The sequence below is a fragment of the Ochotona curzoniae genome, unplaced genomic scaffold, assembly GCF_017591425.1.
Source record: "Ochotona curzoniae isolate NIBS_2020 unplaced genomic scaffold, NIBS_Ocur_1.0 scaffold_3890, whole genome shotgun sequence".
Lineage (NCBI taxonomy): Eukaryota > Metazoa > Chordata > Mammalia > Lagomorpha > Ochotonidae > Ochotona > Ochotona curzoniae.
This window is the reverse complement of record NW_024467115.1, coordinates 11,359,722-11,378,894: the sequence shown is the minus strand read 5'-3', so window position 1 is coordinate 11,378,894 and position 19,173 is coordinate 11,359,722. Positions and strand designations below refer to the sequence as shown.

The 19,173-nt window shown below is 43.2% G+C and overlaps 1 protein-coding gene across 1 annotated transcript in view; it reads left to right on the top strand.

Moving 5' to 3' along the window:
- Positions 1–7,381: 7,381 nt before the first annotated feature.
- The window catches only part of ARHGAP18 (Rho GTPase activating protein 18), a 127,175-nt gene continuing 115,383 nt past the window's right edge, over positions 7,382–19,173 (top strand). The window contains exon 1 of the mRNA XM_040965220.1: positions 7,382–7,589. Coding sequence (XP_040821154.1) covers positions 7,477–7,589 — 113 coding nt within the window. The 5' untranslated portion in view covers positions 7,382–7,476. The remainder of the gene's footprint in view (positions 7,590–19,173) is intronic.

The following is a 19,173-nucleotide window of genomic DNA, read 5'->3' as shown; positions in this document are numbered from 1 at the left end:
TGCAGGAGCTCTGTGTTAAATGAAGGGTGCTAGCATTTCCCCATTGTGCTTGTATAGCCCCTTTCTGTGAAGTCATCAGGGAAAGCCCAGGCTCTGAGGAAGCTGGCAGCATACTGGGCGTGAGTTTAGTTTGTGCCCTCCGTGTGTATTTGTAGAGAACACTGATCCATGAGGACACAGGATTCTAACCAAACTAAGTGCTGTGGTCAGCATTTCAGAGGCTCCAGCTGTAAGTACAGTCCTAGGATTCTATCTTTTCCAGGGAAATTTGGAAGCCATTTCTAACCATAGCTTTTCCTACAAAGCTCACTAAATAGAAATTGTTACTTGCAAGAGTCTGTGTATTTTGTTTTTAACATTTATTTATTTTTATTGGAAAGTCAGATATACAGAGAGGAAGAGAGACAGAGAAGAAGATCTTCTGTCCGATGATTCACTCCCCAAGTGAGTGCAATGGCCAATGCTATGCCGATCCGAAGCCAGGAGCCAGGAACTTCTTTTGGGTATCCCACGCGGGTGCAGGGTCCCAAAGCTTTGGGCTGTCCTCGACTGCTTTCCCAGGTCGCAAGCAGGGAACTGGATGGGAAGTGGAGCTGCCGGGATTGGAACCGGCGCCCATTTGGGATCCCGGTGCGTTCAAGGCAAGGACTTTAGCCACTAGGCCATGCTGCCAGGCTCGAGTCTGTATTTTTAAAAAAGGTTTCCTTTTATGCTAAAAGCAGACATGGTTTTATTTGCTAGCTGAACAAATGCCTGCAAGAGCCAGGGCTGGGCCAGGCTGAAGCCAGGAGACCTGCCCTCAGTTCAGATCTCCCTGATGTGCAGCAGGAACCCAGTTTCTTAAGTGAACTGCTGCCTCCCGGGTGCCTTCCAGGAAGCTGGGAATGGAAGCAGAGCTGAGACTCCAGTGAGCCCTCCTTGTGTATGCGATGTAAGCATCTTGGGCTGTGTCTTCACCATGGCATTAAATGCCCAGCCTCTCTGTCGTTTATCAGACAGTTTGATCAAGAAGGGATAGCCTCTCCAAGAACGTCTTTTCAACATTATCTGCACAGCAACACCTGTCATTTTTAAAAACCGAATCATGGCCTCCATTTTGTTTCTACCAGCCACAAATCGACCCATGTCTCTGCTTAGCCACACATCTTCAAGTCTTCCCCGGTCACTGTGACTTCTTTATATAATGAGATGAACAGCTTTTGTCCTCTTTAGTGTGAGAGTTATATTGTGGAAAATATTGATGTAATTCTATGATTTCTTGATTGAGCTGTTTCTTTACCAAAATGAAGAAAGAATGTTCTGGCATCTAGAATATGCTTTGTCTTTCTTGACTTTGCGCTTCCAACTGTCTGTGTATGCAATGTGAGTCTCAGTGTACTCCACGGAGAGAACCACAGGAAAAGTTAGGGTGATTGTACTTTCCTTGGATAACTTCCAGGTTTGGTTCATTTTTAGTATGGTGTTTCCTGAAGTTAAATGAAGTTAAACTTTCGTAGTCCCACGTGTGCACGGACCATTCCAAAAAGCTGTGGCCAAAACAAATCGTATGACCTTCAGTGTTTGCAAACTTAATTTCTTTATTTGATATTTTAAAGGAGGAGGGAGGAAGGATGATCTTAATTATTATGGCTGGATCACTTGTCATTTATTTCTATCACTGAAAGCAATTTCAGATGTGGTGAAGTTATTGACAAATTTCAGTGTGGTACGTATGTTGTCGTGCCATAGTTTGACATAACCGGCCAGGTTCAGAGTGACAGAAGCTAATGTCTGAATGTAAGTTTCTATTACATTTCATTTCTATCAATATTCCATTTGGTTAAACACATTAGACTTGTTCTAGATGATTGTTGCCTTGTGAAGGATTCATGCATGATACAGTGTCAGTTCCATGACGATTGTAACAGAATGTGGAAGAGTTCAGATTGGGGGTTACACAGATTCAGGCTTCCATGTTCTTGTTCTACCACCTATTAACTGAGTGACCTCCAATACCTCATCTCCTAAATAGGAATAATCTTAATATCTGTCTTAGTATTGTGTCAATTAAAGATGGGACTGTGGTCCATGCCTGACAAAGAGAAAGGTCCAAATATTTGTAGTTAATGCTTATTGATAATAAACACAGTGACTAAGTTTTGTATAGATATCTCCCAGGAAGCTAAAGTCTGCCTCTGGCTATACCAGCTGGGAACTATCTAGGCATGGCTAGAATTTTGTCCCTGGAGGAGCAGTTAAGAAAATAGCTTTGACGATAGTACAGAAATGTTTAGGGCTGTCCAGAAAGGATGGAAAAGCATGTAAATGCATGTTCTTAAGTATTTATTTTGATTGGAAAGGCAGATCAGATTTACAGAGAGAAGGAAATACAAAGATAAAGGTCTTCTATCTGCTGGTTCATTCCCAAAATAGCTGTGACACTGGAGCTGAGCTGATTTGAAGCTAGGAGCTTCTTCCAGCTCTCTCATGTGGGTGCTGCACCCTGAGACTTGGAGTCATGCTCTTCTGCTTTCACAGGCCACAAGTCGGTAGTTAGATGGGAAGCAGAGTAGCCAGGACACAAAGGGGTGCCCATATGGGATCCTGGTGCTTACCAGCTGAGGTTTTAGCTACTGAGCCATTGCACTGGGACAAGGAGTATTTTTGTTTTATTTTGTTCTGTTTTGTCTTATTTTCCTTCTAGAAACAGAATTAGTAACGGTACAATTTCTAGGGAAGTAAGTTAGAGTCTATACAGGAGATGCTCTTCATTCATAGTACCCCAGCACACTAATAGCTACCATGCAGGCTTCCAAGAATTATTCCTGGGTCCTGTGCTGTGGCCTAGTGGCTAAAGTCCTTGCCTTGAATGTGCCAGGACCCCATATGCACACTGGTTCTAGTCCTGGCTGCCCCCTTTCCCATCCAGCTCCCTGCTGGTGGCCTGGGAAAGCAGTCCAGGACAGCCAGAAATCCTTGGGATGTTGCACCCACGTTGGAGACCTGAAAAAAGCTCCCCCCCGCTGCTAGCTTTGGATTGGCTAAGCCCTGGCCGTTGTACCTGCTTGGAGTGAATCATCAGATGGAAGATCTTTCTCTCGGTCTCTCCTCCTCTTTGTATATCTGCCTTTCCAATAAAAATAAATAAATATTTAAAAAAAAATTATTCCTGCAAAAGGTTAGTAAAACATCAGTTGGAAGGCCCTAGAACATTCTCTCCATTAGTTAATGTCATTTTATAAATCTTGGTATTATCAACTATGTAAAACTTCGTCACTGATTAATGCGTGCAAGTTCTTGTTCTATGAATGTAATTTGGCTTTTACGTTGTCAGTTGAAAGGACATTTATCAGAAAATTTGGTTTCCATCATCTTACAGTGATCAAGTGTACACTTTTCCCTTAGATAATTCCTTTTGAATCAAATAGAGCAATTGAGAAATTTTTAGGAAACAGTGATTACAATCTAATTCAATGAATATTTGATCCCCATCAAATATAAACACATTAGTAAATAGGCTCATATGAAAGTCATATGAAAGCTAGTTGAAAAGACACTTGATAGGATTTTCCCTGAACCTAAAACATTTTCTTCATTCTTTTTTGAGCATAGTTGTCAAATTGTCAGATGCTTTGATACTAACTCGACCCCATTTAACAGCATATCTGAGTACACAAATTATGACTTCTTTTTTCTTCTGACATCTTGTATACCCATTGAAGAAACATAAATGAAATGTTTAAGCAGTGTTGATGTTTTTAAATATTTTGTAAGCTGTTTCACAACAGAAAAGTATTTGATATGTCCTCAGCTGATTGGAAAATTAGCATCTTCAAGGACTTGATTTTCAGTGTTTGCTTAAAATATTCATGCAAGGGAGCAAAAGAGCGTATTTCTTGGAATTTCCTAAAATATGTCTATAATATAAGGGGTGGAACCTAATTAAAGCCTGCCAAGGTTTAGTGTGTAGAGTAAGAATTGCCTTCAAAAAATGGTGGTGTCAGTTGGATTTGCTTCCCTGAGGCACAGGAAAATTCTAAAAATCATGTCAAATGTTTGCGATCCATATCTGAAGTTGTGTACCACATCATAATTCCAGCTGCTGCTTGCATAGGACGGGCAACATCCCCTGTCCAGGCACGGAGAGCTCAGTGGGAGAAAAGGAGGAGTCAAGAGAACTGTCATGATTTTGAATGTTAACTGAGTAGGATTCCAAAGTTACTAAACCATGTGATTCAATTTGTTTCCCATTTAATTTTCTGCCTCATGGAACTTATATAGCATGTTTATTATGAACCCACTTACTACTGTAAACTTGTAAAATAACTACAACTCAGCCTGCACAGTATGATTTATTATTGAACAAGCAAAGAATGTAAGTGGGCAAAGATACGACTTAATCATTATCTGCATTGCAGCTGGACAAATCACTTGACCATGTACTGTCTCCAGAGTTGTCAGTGACTGCCAATGATGCACATGACCTTAACAGACTAAAGATGAAGGAGGAAACACAGGAGACAAATAAAGGAGGAAGATGAGAAGGATGTCCAGAACAGAAGGAGGAAAGGGGAAGGATTTTTCTGAAGCCAGTCTCTAGGGATGATCACCAACAGTTGTCTAAGAGGATTCCTAAATGCTCACATTCCAGAATAGCCACCACAACGTGGGTGAATATGGGGTGAGGCATGAGTCATTTTCCCACAGAAAGGCATTCAAAAGACATAACGTGTCTACTCTGACTTATTTGTCTTTTGATTCTCTGTTTTTTCTTTTTACTAAAGTTGGTGAACATCTCACTGCTGGTGTGTATCGGTTCGTGTATAGAAACCACTTGTCCAGTATTTCTTCCTTTCACATTCCTATTGAATCGTTTTAAGATACACTTTAGCTCCAGTCAGGTCTTCCTCAATTCAGCATTCACTAAAATTCTGGTATGTGGAAGAAGTGAAGTAGATGTGAGCGAGGGGCAGGGAGTGACGGCAGGACCACACCACCATGTGTGGCAGGTGCAGTGGAAGGTCCTTTGGGTGACAGTACAGGATGTTCTTGACTTACCCGAGTTTAGAACTGCATCCTTGATAAAGAGCCTATGAAGGCCTTTCCGGCCACAAGAAGGCTGTTGTAGGGTGGTTATAGCGTGCGGGATGATTGGAGAAGGTAGCAAGGACATGGCCTGAAAGGTTCAGTACTTAATTATAGGATCCCGAAGTGGCTGAGGCAGTGAGAATAGAAAGGTACCATTAGGGAGAGCCCTACACGGGAATGGAAAAACGAAGCAACCTATTGTGGAACAGGAGGGAGAAAGACACAATCAACTCAGATTTGTGTTACTGAATGTCTATCGTAGAAACAAAGACATGTTTCTTAAATTTTAGAAAGAGGTGGGCATTTGGCCTAGGTGTTAGGGTCCCTGAATCCCACATTCATAGTTGGCATCAGGGTTCAAAGTCTTGAATCTGCTGCTGCTTTTAGTTCCCTAATAACACACATCCCGGCAGACGGTAAGTGATGGTTCAGTTGGTTTGGACCCTGCCACCCGTGGGAAACCTGCATTGAGTGGCCTTTGCCTCATGTGATTGCAGGCATTTGATGTGTGAGGAGGTGGAAGGTAAACAAATGTCAGTCTCCCTCTGTCTCTTCTTTTTAGATTAAAATGCTTCATTTAAAATTTTTTTCTGATAGAGTAGAAATGAACAAATTGCTTATTCCTTGCTGTTTTGTATAAATATATACTGACAGAACAATGAAACTTAAAGCTTGTTTATTAGGGAGTTTAGACAGGTACAGTAATCAATCATGAAGATCAACACAGCACTTCACTTCAGACCAGCAGGTACACAAAAAAGGGGAGGGTTTTTCTTAAAATGATTATGTGAAAGTCAGTGAGAATCTTCTATCACTTCCTTCCTACAATACGAGGGTTGGACCAGGCTGAAGCCAGGATCCAGAAGCTTTTTATCCATGTGTGTCACATGGGCAGCGGAATTCAAATACTTGGACCATCTTCTGCTGCTTTTCCTAGACCATTAGTAGGGAGCTGGATCTGAGGTGGAACAGGTGCTGAGGTAGCAGCTGAACCCACGACACCATGACACTGACCCTAAGGACTTAGTTTTTATGCAAAAAAGAGCAACATCTCTTCCATTTTTTTCATGTCTTGAGCCTGTTTATTAATCTGCAAAACAAAATAATATGCTGGTTAAAAGGAATATAACATAGAATTCTGTTCAAATCCAGGCATATAACTACTATCTTGTCCAGATACCTAACCTGTTCCTATGTTAATATGCGAACAGAATGATGAAACTGAAAGCTTGTTTAGGAGGAATTTTAGAAGTGCAGACCAATAGATCATCATCACATTAATAGCCTTAATTTCCTTCTACCATATAAAATGTTGGGGTGGTGTGTTGGACCCTAAGCATTAAGCCACTCACATGCTTTATTGGAGTGGGTGGATTCCATACCAGCTCCATTCCTAATTCCGTCTGCAGACCCATAGGAGTTAGCAAGTAGTTGGCCCCCTGCTCCTTTGAGGAGCGGGCAGAATTCCTAGCTCTTGGCTTTTGCTCAGTCCATCCCTGGATGCTGTGTGGCTTTGGAGAGTGAACCAATCATTTGGTGCTTGGTCTTTATATTAATTCATTTTTAAAATGTAGTTGATGATGATGCCTGTTTTGTAGGGTGAGACACAGCGAATAAAAGTATGTAAATGAGCATGTAATACATGTATGACATGCTTGTTCCAGAAAACATAGTGGATAGTAGATGCTCAATGAAGTAATTCTTTTATCCACAGCAATAACATTTAAAAAACAGTGGGGAGATGTGTCTGTTTGCCACCCTGCAAAGTGTTTTGATTAAACAAGAGGTAAATTTTGGCATTGACTTTTATGGGAAAGAAAGTGACACTGCAGGGCACACAAGTAATTTTTATAAGAGTACTCTGTACAGAACCCATGAGATAAAGTCAGTTTTGCTGCGCTAGCTAGTGCAGGTGTTAATTTCAATGCTGAAGAGAAGGAGTTAAGAAATGCCCTTACTCACGTTTCACGAGGTAGCAGAAATTATCAGATGGAAACAGGAATTGGGAAGGTTTGGGGTGGGGGGAGGTAAGGCTCTGCAAAAACTCAGTTGTTTACTAATCTACAAGGTTTGTGCTCATATTAAAACCCGAATGCGTAACATGGCAGTCTAATCAGATCAGAACAACTTGGTGTAGGGGAAGCAGACCCCTCCCTCCCCCGCCCCCACACTAACTACAGCCTCTTAGGACTGAAATTGCCCTGGCTTTCAACAATCCTCTTGAGTCACAGCTTCTAATCCTCGAGCCAGGAAGCTCTCCCTGGGCGAAACCCCGCCCTCCCCGTGTGAATCGCCCGGCCTCAGGGGGGGTGGAGCCGGCGATGCTAATGAGCGAGTTGCCAGGCGAGGCAGGAACTTCATTCCCCTTCTCCGTGTCAGGATCGCAGAAATTATGCCCCTTCTGTCACCATGAGCTGGCTCTCCAGTTCCCAGGGAGTTGTGCTCACTGCCTACCACCCCAGCGGCAAGGACCAGGCCGTGGGGGACAGCCATGGCAAGGGAGGTGAGGAAGCCACCTCGAGGTAAGCCAGAAAACAAAACCAAACCCTTTAACCTGCTCCAGGAAAAAAAAAAAGTGACAGGGAAGTTGGTGTGGGGGAGAAGGGGATTACCTCTGCACGTCGCAGGCACCTGACTTCGTGCAACAGCAGCGCTGTTTGCGGGGGGAGTCTGTGTGTTGCCCCTCTAGTTTAGATCCAGAATAGCCCATGTCATTCCTGGTGAAACTGGGGAGATGGCTGCAAGGCTCTCAGACCATTTGCTTAGCAGGTGCACTTGCAAATGCTGAAAGATCGAATGACTGTATTTGACACACTTCCTATGAGATGGAATTCTTGAATGGGCTCAAGGCACAGCCACTGGAACTGTTAGTTGGGAAAGTCTGCCAAAAAAAAGAGGGAGGCTGTTCATTGTACAAGCTGTTGTTGTTGGAGTGTGAGTATGCATGTGTGCGTAAGTGTGTGTGTGTTTCCTCTTTCCTGGCTGAAAGCGAAGCTCTTAGGCAGAAAGCCCAGGACACTGGCCCGTGGCAGTCTGTTTCACATTCTTTTGTGTATGGGGACACCCCCCTCCCCCGCCTCGGCCCCTGCAACTCCCTCTGGCTTTTGACAAGGAGTTTTTGTCAGGAAGTAGTACTCTGCTGCCAAAGTGAAATGTGGTTAATGTGAAATCATTTTATAGGCAGAGAGCAAATGTTCTATAGACCACTGAGGCGCAGAGTACCTTTCCCCTCTTTGTGAACTTTGTTCTGTTTTCCAAGGGCTTTTTCCCTCTTTCTCCCCTAATGACCTTCTCGCTAGCTGGACATTTTTCCCTCCGGTCTTAGATAGAAATTGTCAATATTGGCCCAGAAGATTGCAAAAAGCAAATGCTATTCTAATAGCCCGGGACACTAAATTAGTTATCAGTAAGCACATTTCCTCCTTGATGTTTAATGTGATAATAAAACCTTCTTTGTTCTTATGTGACTTATGTCTGTGCCTTAAGAGCTGAAATAATGCCTTCTTTGATTTGTTGTGAAATCCTCAAACATGGGGGGAGGGAGGGAAATCAAAGCATTGGCTGTAAGACTCCGTGTTGGATGCTCAGGCCAACTAGAACTTGTGCTCAGCTAGCATCCACAGGATGCCTTCCGTTAAATGAATTCATGTCCACAGATGAAAAAGAAGGGTTGCTTATGCTTTTGATGTTTTCGTATTTTATTTTCAGTCATTGGAAGTGTTTCCTGGCAAAGATGATCACATGTTTTCATTCCATTTTGCTGTAGAACATCATGTATTGTACTCTGTCAGTAGTAATCAATTCCAGTGTACCATAACTTGGATTCTACCTGGTAGTCACAGTGGAAGAAATTGGGCCAGCTCAGCATGTTCTCTGTGGACTCCAGGTTGAACTGTCCTGAGGTTCTAAGCGGAATTTTGGGTGCTGCATGTGAGTGAGGAAACATTTAGGGACCTGGATCGCAAGCTTCTCATTTACTCTTGGGGGTCCACACTCCCTGGTGGCGTTTGAGTGGCTGTAAAGTTAGTTGGTTGTTCTGGGCTTTTGCCTGTGGCTGAATGTTCAGTTCTTGCAACTTTATAACCTTTGCAGTTTTCCTTGCCCCTATTGTAGATGGCCTGGACTTGAGTAGGTTGAGAGAACAAAAGAGAAGAACAAGTCATTCTCAACTTAAGCTGAAGCAGAACCATGACGCACTGAGGTGGTAGGGTGGACAGGACCTGCACAGTGACAACTTTCTCGGGGTGGGGGAGGGGAAGTGACAGCTCCAGGTCACTCCCCACTGAGTCTCTGATTGCAAGCCCACAGGGCCCCAAATTCCTACTGTTGGGTTGGACTCCAAGGTACACTATTTTTATTGGCTAGAGAAATGAGAGCTTCGTTTGAGGGCTGGGAAGAAAAGCAGGAAGAAGGCAAGAGGGGACAGTTCTGATTAACTTTTACCTGTAAGCAGGGAATAATTTATCTGATAAGGATGATGTTACTTTGGGAGGCAACTTGTTTAGCTTAGAAAGGCTGAGATACTGGAATGGCATGAGGGCGGGGTTGGATGGCCAGACCAGGTCTGGAGGATTAGGGTCTATTATCACCTGTGGTTTGTAAAGATGAGGGGATTTTGGGGGTGGTTTCCACTGGGCTTGGATTCTGGCCAGGTGCATCAGTAGCATGGGAAGGTACTCTGTAAGTTGCCTATATGAAAACATTTTTCAAAATGTAAAAACAAAACAAAGCAAATGAAACTTTGAAAACAGGGATAAATTAGATTCTGCACTGACTTCTCAGAGGAGCTGGAGGGAGCTGACTTTGCCCCCCAGGAACGTGTGTTCTGATGAATATTTACTCATTTAATTCAGCAAGGTAAATGCATGCGTTTATAATGCTGTTTGACAAGAATAAGGAGCTATGTATATGATTTCGAATATTATAAAACAATTTGGCTTGCATTTCATTTAAAAAGTTTTTAGTTTCTTGAAGAATCTGTTAGTCTAAAATTCCCTCCATTCCATGACTCCTCCTTGTCAGAGCTTGTATTAGATTAATGAATTCCTCCTCCAGCTCTGGGTTAGAGCCTCGTTCATTTGTAAATTCTTGTTTTCATCATCGCTGTGATATTTTCTGCTCAAAACATGTGTATTGAAAAAATGTGTTAACACTAGTTGTTCTGGCTAACTTGTACATGGCCAAATATTTCCAAAGGAAGCTACTTTTTGAGTGGTTATATTTATAGGACTTTATTTACTTGTTTTCAAGTAGGCTTCCTAGTGTTTATTTTTGAAAGGATTTTTTCAAAGAATGATGCTCTTTGTCTATTCTTTCTGTTCTCTTGCTCATGAAGGAAAACTATTCCAATTGTTACATACAATTTTTCTCTTAAGATTTATTTACTATATCAGAAAGGCAGATGCGTAGAGAGGAGGAGAGACAGAGGAAGATCTTCCATCCGATTAACTCCCCAAGTGGCCGCAAAGGCCGGTGCTGAGCCAATTTGAAGCCAGGATCCTCTTCCTGGTCTCCCACATGGGAGCAGGGTCCCAAGGCTTTGGGACATCCTCGACTGCTTTCCCAGGCCACAAGCAGGGAGCTGGATGGGAAATGGGTTTAGAACTGGTGCCCATATGGGATCCTGGAGCATTCAAGGCGAGAACTTAAACTGCTGTGCTGTCACACCAGGCCCGTTAGGTACCATTTCTAAAAAATATTTGGATATTAATGTCAGTGACCTTTTTCCCCCCTAATTGAGTCTTTAAACTCTTTAACTAATAAAGCTGAATAATGAGATTATTTGTCATTACAAATAGGAATGTGGAATTCACCATGGAACCTTTTGTTAAGTCCATTTGTCATTGAAACTGGAGTGGGGGGAGATCCAAGAGATACTACACTGTTGGGACATAAATCTTGGGCCCTGGGGAAATTATTGGGTTCCCATCCCAGCTCATCAATGATACAGCCTTGAAGATGTTATTTAGCTTCTTTCCTGTTCTGTGAATGTACTGCTCTCTTTGGAACTGTTGAGTGGGATGGCATATGTAAAGGCCACAGGCTTTTTAAAGATTTATTTTTATTATTTTTTCATTGGAAAGGCAGATATACAGAGAGGAGAGACAGAGAGGAAGATCTTCCATCCGATGTTTCACTCCCCAAGTGAGCGCAACGGTCGATGCTATGCCAATCCGAAGCCAGGAGCCTCTTCCGGGTCTCCCACGCGGGTGCAGGGTCCCAAAGCCTTGGGCCGTCCTTGACTGCTTTCCGGGCCACAGGCAGGGAGCTGGAAGGGAAGCGGGGCTGCTGGGATTAGAACTGGCGCCCATATGGGATCCCAGGCGTGCTAGGCGAGGACCTTAACCACTTGCGCCACCGCGCCAGGCCTGAAAGCTGCTACTTCTAACACTGTGTGAAGAGAAGCAAAGAAGTTGTCTTATTTTTGCAGTTCACAGCATGTTTTTGCTTATTTCGGGAGCAGTTTTTTTTGTAGATGTTGCTTTGTCCTATGTTCAGAAACGTAGGCATACGCTACGTGCTTAACGAAGAATGACATAAACATCTTGGCCTTTGAAGGTTCTTTTTTGGCCTATGGCAATGTGTACAACTTGAACTAGCAAGAGCCACCAAAAGCAAACCTGCCCTGGGGCACGGAGGGGCACTGAGGTGTGCAGACTTGGACTTTTATGGTGAGATGGAATGTGGGTGGGTCCTTTTCTGGCAGCTGGACCTGGACCTGCCTGCACGCTTCTCCCCTCCGTATGCCGCCCAGCACCAGCAGCCCAAGGGAAGAATGCTTCCGTTCTCATATGCTTAGCTTTCTTCTAGCCCTATTCAAGCCTCATTCCTTGGTTCAATAAGCGTTCCCAGTCACTTAGGGTTTTTCAAAAAGTTAATGGAAAATGAAATTGCAAAGCTATTTGGTGTTAAAAAAAAAAGTTTAAAATCTGTATATATGAGGATCTTCAAAAATATTTATGAAAAATGAATATCTTCTGAGACAGGCAAAGCTTGCCTTTTTATTGTTTATTTAATATTAGTTGATTTATTTTATTTATTTTTTGTGTTTTTAATTTTTATTTTATTCATTTATTTTTATATATTTCTTATATTTATATTCTTTATTTATCATTTTATATGTTTGTTTTTATTATGTATTTGTGTATTTTATTGTGTTTATTTTCTTTATTAATTACTTTCTTTATTATTAGTTTATTTTGCTTTCATCCAGGAACCCTGTGACTGTGTGCCTATTTAATTTTTCAACTGTTGGATGTATGTATTTTGAATCTAATGAACCAGAAATTACAACCCCCTTCCCAGGAGAGAAACACCTCCTGAAAATTTGCCTTGTTTTCAAAGCTTACTTCTTCTACCTGCTGTACAAGTGCATCAGGCATGCTTATTTCTTTGAAGTGGAGCTTGCTCTTGTTTCAAGGTTCACTTACATTGTTTTTATAGTTTGACTTTTTGTATTTGTCCTTCTCTGAGTGCTGCAGCGCACTGGGCTCACAATAGTTGATGTATTTAACAATATGCGTCCTTGCTAATGGCTCGCATGGAGGCTGAGGTTAAACTGTAATAATTGGACTAACCATCAAAAATGATTCTATTTAATTCCACGTTACTTGTAAACATCAGTCTTACATATTAGAAAGACAAACCAGTCGGTGGGCATCATGGCACAAGAGGGTAAGGTGCCCCTTGGAACCAATGCTGGAATCACGGGATTGAGTCCCATCTCTGCTCCTGCTTCTTTTGTTATGGTTATTTTGTGTGTTTTTTAGGAGTAAGGATGCTTGCCAAGCTTAATGAAGAGAAATACCTCGTAGATCAGGTGGGCATCTCAGGAAAAATGGGAGAGACCAGTCTTCATTCAGACTGGAGTTCTTATAAGTATGTGGGCCTTCGGTTTTGCCATCCTTCTCCCTGTCTGGTTGTTACTAGGTAGAGGGCATCCTAGACTTTTACTGGGCAAAATTCCTTTCCAGAAATTCACAATGGGACAACCCCTGAGCCTTTGCTCTTGATCCCGGTCCTGCCAGATGACCTGCGAGGCTGCAAATACTAGCTCATGGCTGAATCCCTGACATACATGAGGGGTACCAGGATGGAGTTTCTGGCCCGGCCCCAGATATTGCGAGCATTTGGGGAAGAGAGCTGGCAGATTGAAGATTTCCTTCAGTCTCGATCTGTTGCACTGCCTTCCAATGAATAGAGAAGGAAACAAGAAGAGCATTCAAGCTGCCAAGGCTATACCTGGCTGACATAGAGCTTCCTCCTCCCGGCTCCCCTTGGCCGCCTTCCCTCCCTGAAGAATGGTGGAGATTCAGGGCCTTGGGGTGCTGACCCCAGTGGGGAAGTGGGGCGGCATAATAGGATCATCGCCCTGCTTGATATGAGGGACAGTGCGCTAGGAGAGGTGTGCACGTGCCTCCCCTGAACTTTCTCGTAGGTGTTTTCATTCCTGCTTCAAACCTTTAATGTGAAGTGAACATTTTGAGATGCAGTATCCTATTGTGACAATACATTTTAGGACAGTCAATGGGCTTTTGAGAAAAAGATTTATGTGCATATATTTATACATATCATATATATTATATATTTGTGTATGTATATTATATGCACATTATATATATTACATATGTATAATGACTTTGCAATAAAAATAGAGAGGAGGAGAGACAGAGGAAGATCTTCCATCTGATGATTCACTCCCCAAGTGACCACAATGACTGGAGCTGAGCTGACCCGAAGCCAGGAGCTTCTTCCGGGTCTCCCACGTGGGTGCAGGTTCCCAAAGCTTTGGGCTGTCCTCGACTGCTTTCCCAGGCCACAGGCAGGGAGCTGGATGGAAAGTGTAGCTGCTGGGATTAGAACTGTTGCCCATATGGGATCCCAGCACATTCAAGGCGAGGACTTTAGCCACTAGGCCTCGGTGCCGGGCCCTCAACAGGCTTTTTTATTTCTCTTGATAAAAGCAGTCAGAATGCAAGAAGTGCCAGTCCTTGTGTAGGAAGAACATCAGTTTAAGCATTGGGAGTTGCTTCGGGCAGGGGAGGAAGGCTTGATTTCTGGACTCTCCTGAAGATGCATCCTTTTGCCTCTGTTTTTGTCACAGTGAGTGTGCCAATTTTATTTGAAAAAAGAAATAAGAAGCCACGGACACCTGTGTGGTCTGTTACTACATCTGGAATCTTCCACACCCTGGTCCAAGGAACTAGATTTTTCTGTGGAAAGAGGCGTGTGGAACCTCATCACCTTCACAGCACACCACCTGCCTTTGGCCTCTGGAACGCTCGAGTTTTTCTGGGAAAGAGAAGTGTGTTTGCAGGAGTCTGGGTGGGCAGGAAAGAAAGCGTGTACTCCCTTCAGCTTTGATTCACTTGCTCTCTCTAGAAGACCATTTTTTCTGCCCCTGGTTGCTAACCTCATTATTCCAGCCCTATGACATCTAATCACCACCTGGCCCATCTTTTTATTGCCTTAATTCACAGTTTTGAAAGGACACTTGATTTGTCAAATTAACCTTTCCTGGCAGGCTTTAGTGTATCCTCAGAGAGCTTCTTATTGGGCCTTTGGGGCTTTTTGGGAGGCAGGACCTGTGGTTTGGACAGATACCTATAGAAAGGATGTGGCATCTTTGCTAAGATTTTTTTTAGACAACCTATCTTTATTTGTTTCCTCATCTGTAAATTAATGAGTTAACCCTCTGTCTACTTCATGGGTTCAGAATGCGTAGCTTTGGAGAATGCTAAAAAACCCACTAGATAAGGAGTATCATTGCTAAATTATTTTCGGTGTGTAACTTAAGTCTGCCCCAGGCATGTTACCTGAACAGAGTGCTCAGTGCTTTGCTGAACGGTCAGAAGCCAGTTGATTGAAGTGTTTTTGTGGGGAGGAGAGCCCGTGGGAAAGTGGGAAGGGATGACAGGTGTGTGTGTGTGTGTGTGTGTGTGTGTGTGTGAGAGAGAGAGAGAGAGAGAGAGAGAGAGTCATTTTATACCTAAGCCTTAGTAAGGCCCCTGGTCTTCCAAGGCAATTAAACAATGTGAATGAATGAAGTCATGAGTTGGTGTGAGAGGAGGCAGTGGTCGTAGTGGGTGCATGATCTAGCTAAAGACTTGTTTGGAGTCCTGGATCTGGCATTTAGGAGCTGTGTGACCATGGGCCATTTTTTTACTGTCTCAAATCCCTCATTGTGTCTTGCTGTTTCAAATGGATTATAATCACTTCTCACTGGAGTAATTAAAAGGATTGAATTGGGCCTGGTGTGATAGCCTGCTGACTAACGTCCTTACCTTGCATCTTCTGGGATCCTATATGGTGCTGGTTTGTAACCCAGCTGCTCCATTTCTCAGCCAGCTCCCTGCGTGTGGCCTAGGAAAGGAATAGAGGATGGCCTAAGGCCTTGGGACCCTGCATCCACGTGGGGAACTCGGAAGTGTCTTGGCTCCTGCTTCAGATTGGCTTGATCCGGGCCGTTGCAGCCACATGGATAGTGAACCAGCAACAGAAGGTCTATTTGTATATCCTCCTTTTTGCATATCTGCCTTTTCTAAAACAACTATAAAACCAAATAAACAAAAAAATGAAGTCTCTAAAAGAAAAAAAGATTGAGGAGGCTGGTGTTGTGTGGAACAGCAAGTTATGCCACTATATACAGTGCTGGCATCCCAAAGCTGCTCCACTTAGGCTACTCGTGGGGAACGTGGAGGAAGGTAGGCCATATAGGGCACCTGAATGGAGTTCCAGGCTTCTGGTTTCAGCTTTGCCCAACCACAACTGTTGGGGCCATTTCAGGAATAAACCATAAGATGGAGGTTCTTGGGCCTAGTGCGGTAGGTAAACTAGCAGCTAAAGTCCTCATCTTGAACACGCCAGGATCCCATATAGGTGCCGGTTCTAATCCCGGCAGCCCCGCTTTCCATCCAGTTCCCTGCCTGTGGCCTGGGAAAGATGTTGAGGATGGCCCAAAGCCTTGGGATCCTGAACCCGCGTGGGAGACCCGGAGGAAGCTCCTGGCTCCTGGCTTTGGGTCAGCACAGCTCTAGCCTTTGTGGTCACTTGGGGAATGAATCATCGGATGGAAGATCTTCCTCTCTATCTCTCCTCCTCTCTGTATATCTCACTTTCCAATCAAAATGAATCTTTTATTTTTAAAGATGGAAGTTCTCTCTCCCTTTTCCCTCTATGTAACTCTTCCTTTCAAATAAATAATAGTGATAACAAAGGAGTAAATGACTTAATGCCTGTGAACTACTGAGGAAAGTACATGGTATGAATTTCATTTTTTAAAGATTTATTTGTATTAGAAAGCAGATTTATGGAGAGAAGGATAAACAGTGAGAACTTCCCACCACAGATTGACTCCCCAAATGGCCATAATGCCTGAAGCTGAGCCAATCCACAGCCAGGAGCCGGGAACCTCCTCTGGGTCTCCCATGCAGGTGCAGGGTCCCAAGGTTTTGGGCTGGGAGGTGGATTGTCTGGGACAAGAAGCAGCATGCCCATTTGGGAGTCTGGCTCCTGCAAGGTGAAGATTTAGTCATTGAGCCATCGTGGTGGGCTTGTGATGTTGATGCTTTCTGCAACGGTAGAGGGAAGTAAAAAGCTCTTAACCAACTGTTGAATTAATGTCCAGTATAGTGTTGGAGAGCATTTCAACTTAAGTGGTAAATGGTATGGAAAAATTAAATATTTGCTTAATCCATGTATTGTTGAGGCAATTGTAGAATAAATATTTCAGATAATTTCTGTAATAACTACAAAGAAAATAAGATTATTAGAAGGAATTGAGGCATCAATATTTTGTTAGGGTCACTTGATTTTTGAGGAGCTTTTATTTAGTGTGAGTGGATATGTTTATAAATCATTTGTTAGAAATATTCAGGAACATCTACTGTAGATCCAGGAAGTGTTATTAGCACCTGCTCCTCAGCCATCACCTGTGATGACAATATCCTATATGAGAATTAGAGTTTGAGTCTACTGTTCCACTGCTAATGAGAGGAAGCCCAGGAAAATGGCCCAAGTACTTGTGCCTTGCCACCAGTGTGAGGGGCCCAGATGGAGATCTTTGTTCCAAGCTTGCTCTCTCTCATGTTTGGATTAATGTCCATTTGAGAAATGAGCTGGAAGATGGTAGGTCTATTTTTCTGTCTCTGCTTCTCTCTCTGCCTTTCAAATAAGTTAAAACAAAAACTTTGTTTTTCTTCTAAGACGACAAAATGGTGGGTCAGCTGAGCACTGTGGCATAGTGCGTTAAGCCGTGGCCTGCAGTACTGGTATTCCGCATGGAGTCGGCCTGAGTCCTGGCGTCTTCAGTTTGTATCCAGGTCTCTGCTAATGACCTGGGAAATGAGCACAGAGCAACCTAAGTTCTTGGACCCCAGTACAATGTCCGAGACCTGGAAAAAACTTCCAGATTTGTCCTAGTCCAGACCACCTGTTGCAGCCCTTTGGAGTGAACCCTACGTGGAAATCTTTCTCTTCCTTTCTGTCTCTGAATCTCTGCCTTCCAAATAAAGAACTCTCAAATAAAAAGGACTTGACTTGGGAACTAGGGATGTCCATATTCCCGTCAGAGTGCCTTGAGTTCCAGCATCAGTCCTTATTCCAGCCACCTGCTGATGTTCACCCTGGGAAGAAGCCATTGATGGCCCACATGCTGAGGTATCTGATGCTGACATGAAGCCCTTGGAGGGAGATCCAGGCTCCTGGCTTTCCCTTTATTTCAAATAAAGAGAAAAGGCACAGTGAGTGACTTTGGGTTCTTTGGATACTTGCAGATAAAATTATTGTAATTTCAATGCCTGTAAATTATTTGAGGAAGAGGTCATTACTGTATGTTGATCTCACAACTGAGTAGTGTTTATGGAGCAGAAGTAAGCTGAGGGCGGTGTATCCAGGATAAAGTTCTGGAGGAATGTTTTCTCTGCAACCCTGTTCCTTATCTCCCTTCATCTCCCTTGTTATGTATTGCTAAAGAAGGACTGTATTGTTAGGTTTGTTGTTTTCATTGATATTTTATATTTTTATTATGTATGATATTCGAAAGGCAGAATTACAGAGAGAAAGACAGACACAGGGGCTGAGGGGAGATGCAGGGAGAGACCTCTCCTATGTACTGGTATGTTGCTTGGGTTGCTGCAACAACTGGGACCAGGTCAAAGCCAGGAGCTTCATTCAGGTCCCCTGTATGAGTGCAAGGGCCCAAGCACTTGGGTCATTCTCTGTCTTCCCAGACACATTCGTAGGAAGCTGGTTTGGAAATGGACCAATTGGAACCCAAATTGGAGTCCATATGTGATATGGCATTGCAGGTGGAGGCTTAATCCAGTACAGCATAATACCAGTCCTGCTATATTTATTGTAAATACCTGCAGTGCACTAGGCAGAAAACCCTATCTTTGTAACCAGCTCCTTTCATATCCTTTGCCGCACTTGCATTTCAAGTTCCTCTAAGCTTGGTAGTTCCTGCTTGTAAGTGCTTCATGTGAACTGGTTGGTTTTGCTTCAGCCCCTTACAAACCTGGGGAATGTCTTTTTATAGAACTGGAAGACAGCAGAGGAAGGGTGAATTGGAGGGAGAGTACAATTGTATGCCAAATAGAAATGCAGAAGTGTTTGTGCATAGTGGGGGAAAAAGGGCACTAGGATATTGGAGTTTCACAGAGCTTTGGCTCCTAATTCTGCCGTATTACATATTAAAAGATGTCTCTTTACTAGCCAGGGAACTTGGAACTCCAGCATTTGTGGTATTGTTGTTATGGAAATTGTATTCTGAGTTCCCAGCAACAGGTTTAGGAATCAGTTTTGCAAACCCAAAGAAAATGTTTAATGTTTACTAAGAAACTGTTTCTTTTTTCCCTGCTGCCACATCCCCGCTTTGGTAAAGGAGATGTGAAAGTGTTGGTGTGTGGCTGCCTGCAGGTATAGCTCACTGTAAGACTGCAGTTTCATCTTTAAGGTGCCTGGGAGTGTTCCGTAGCCCAGCCAATGTCTTTCCATGTGTCTCTAGCGTGTGCCAGTCTTTCACCAGGGATTAAATACTTACCTGCCTTTGTCATTCATTTTGAAAGTTTTAAGAAGGAGAAATTAACATACCCTTACTGGAGTAGA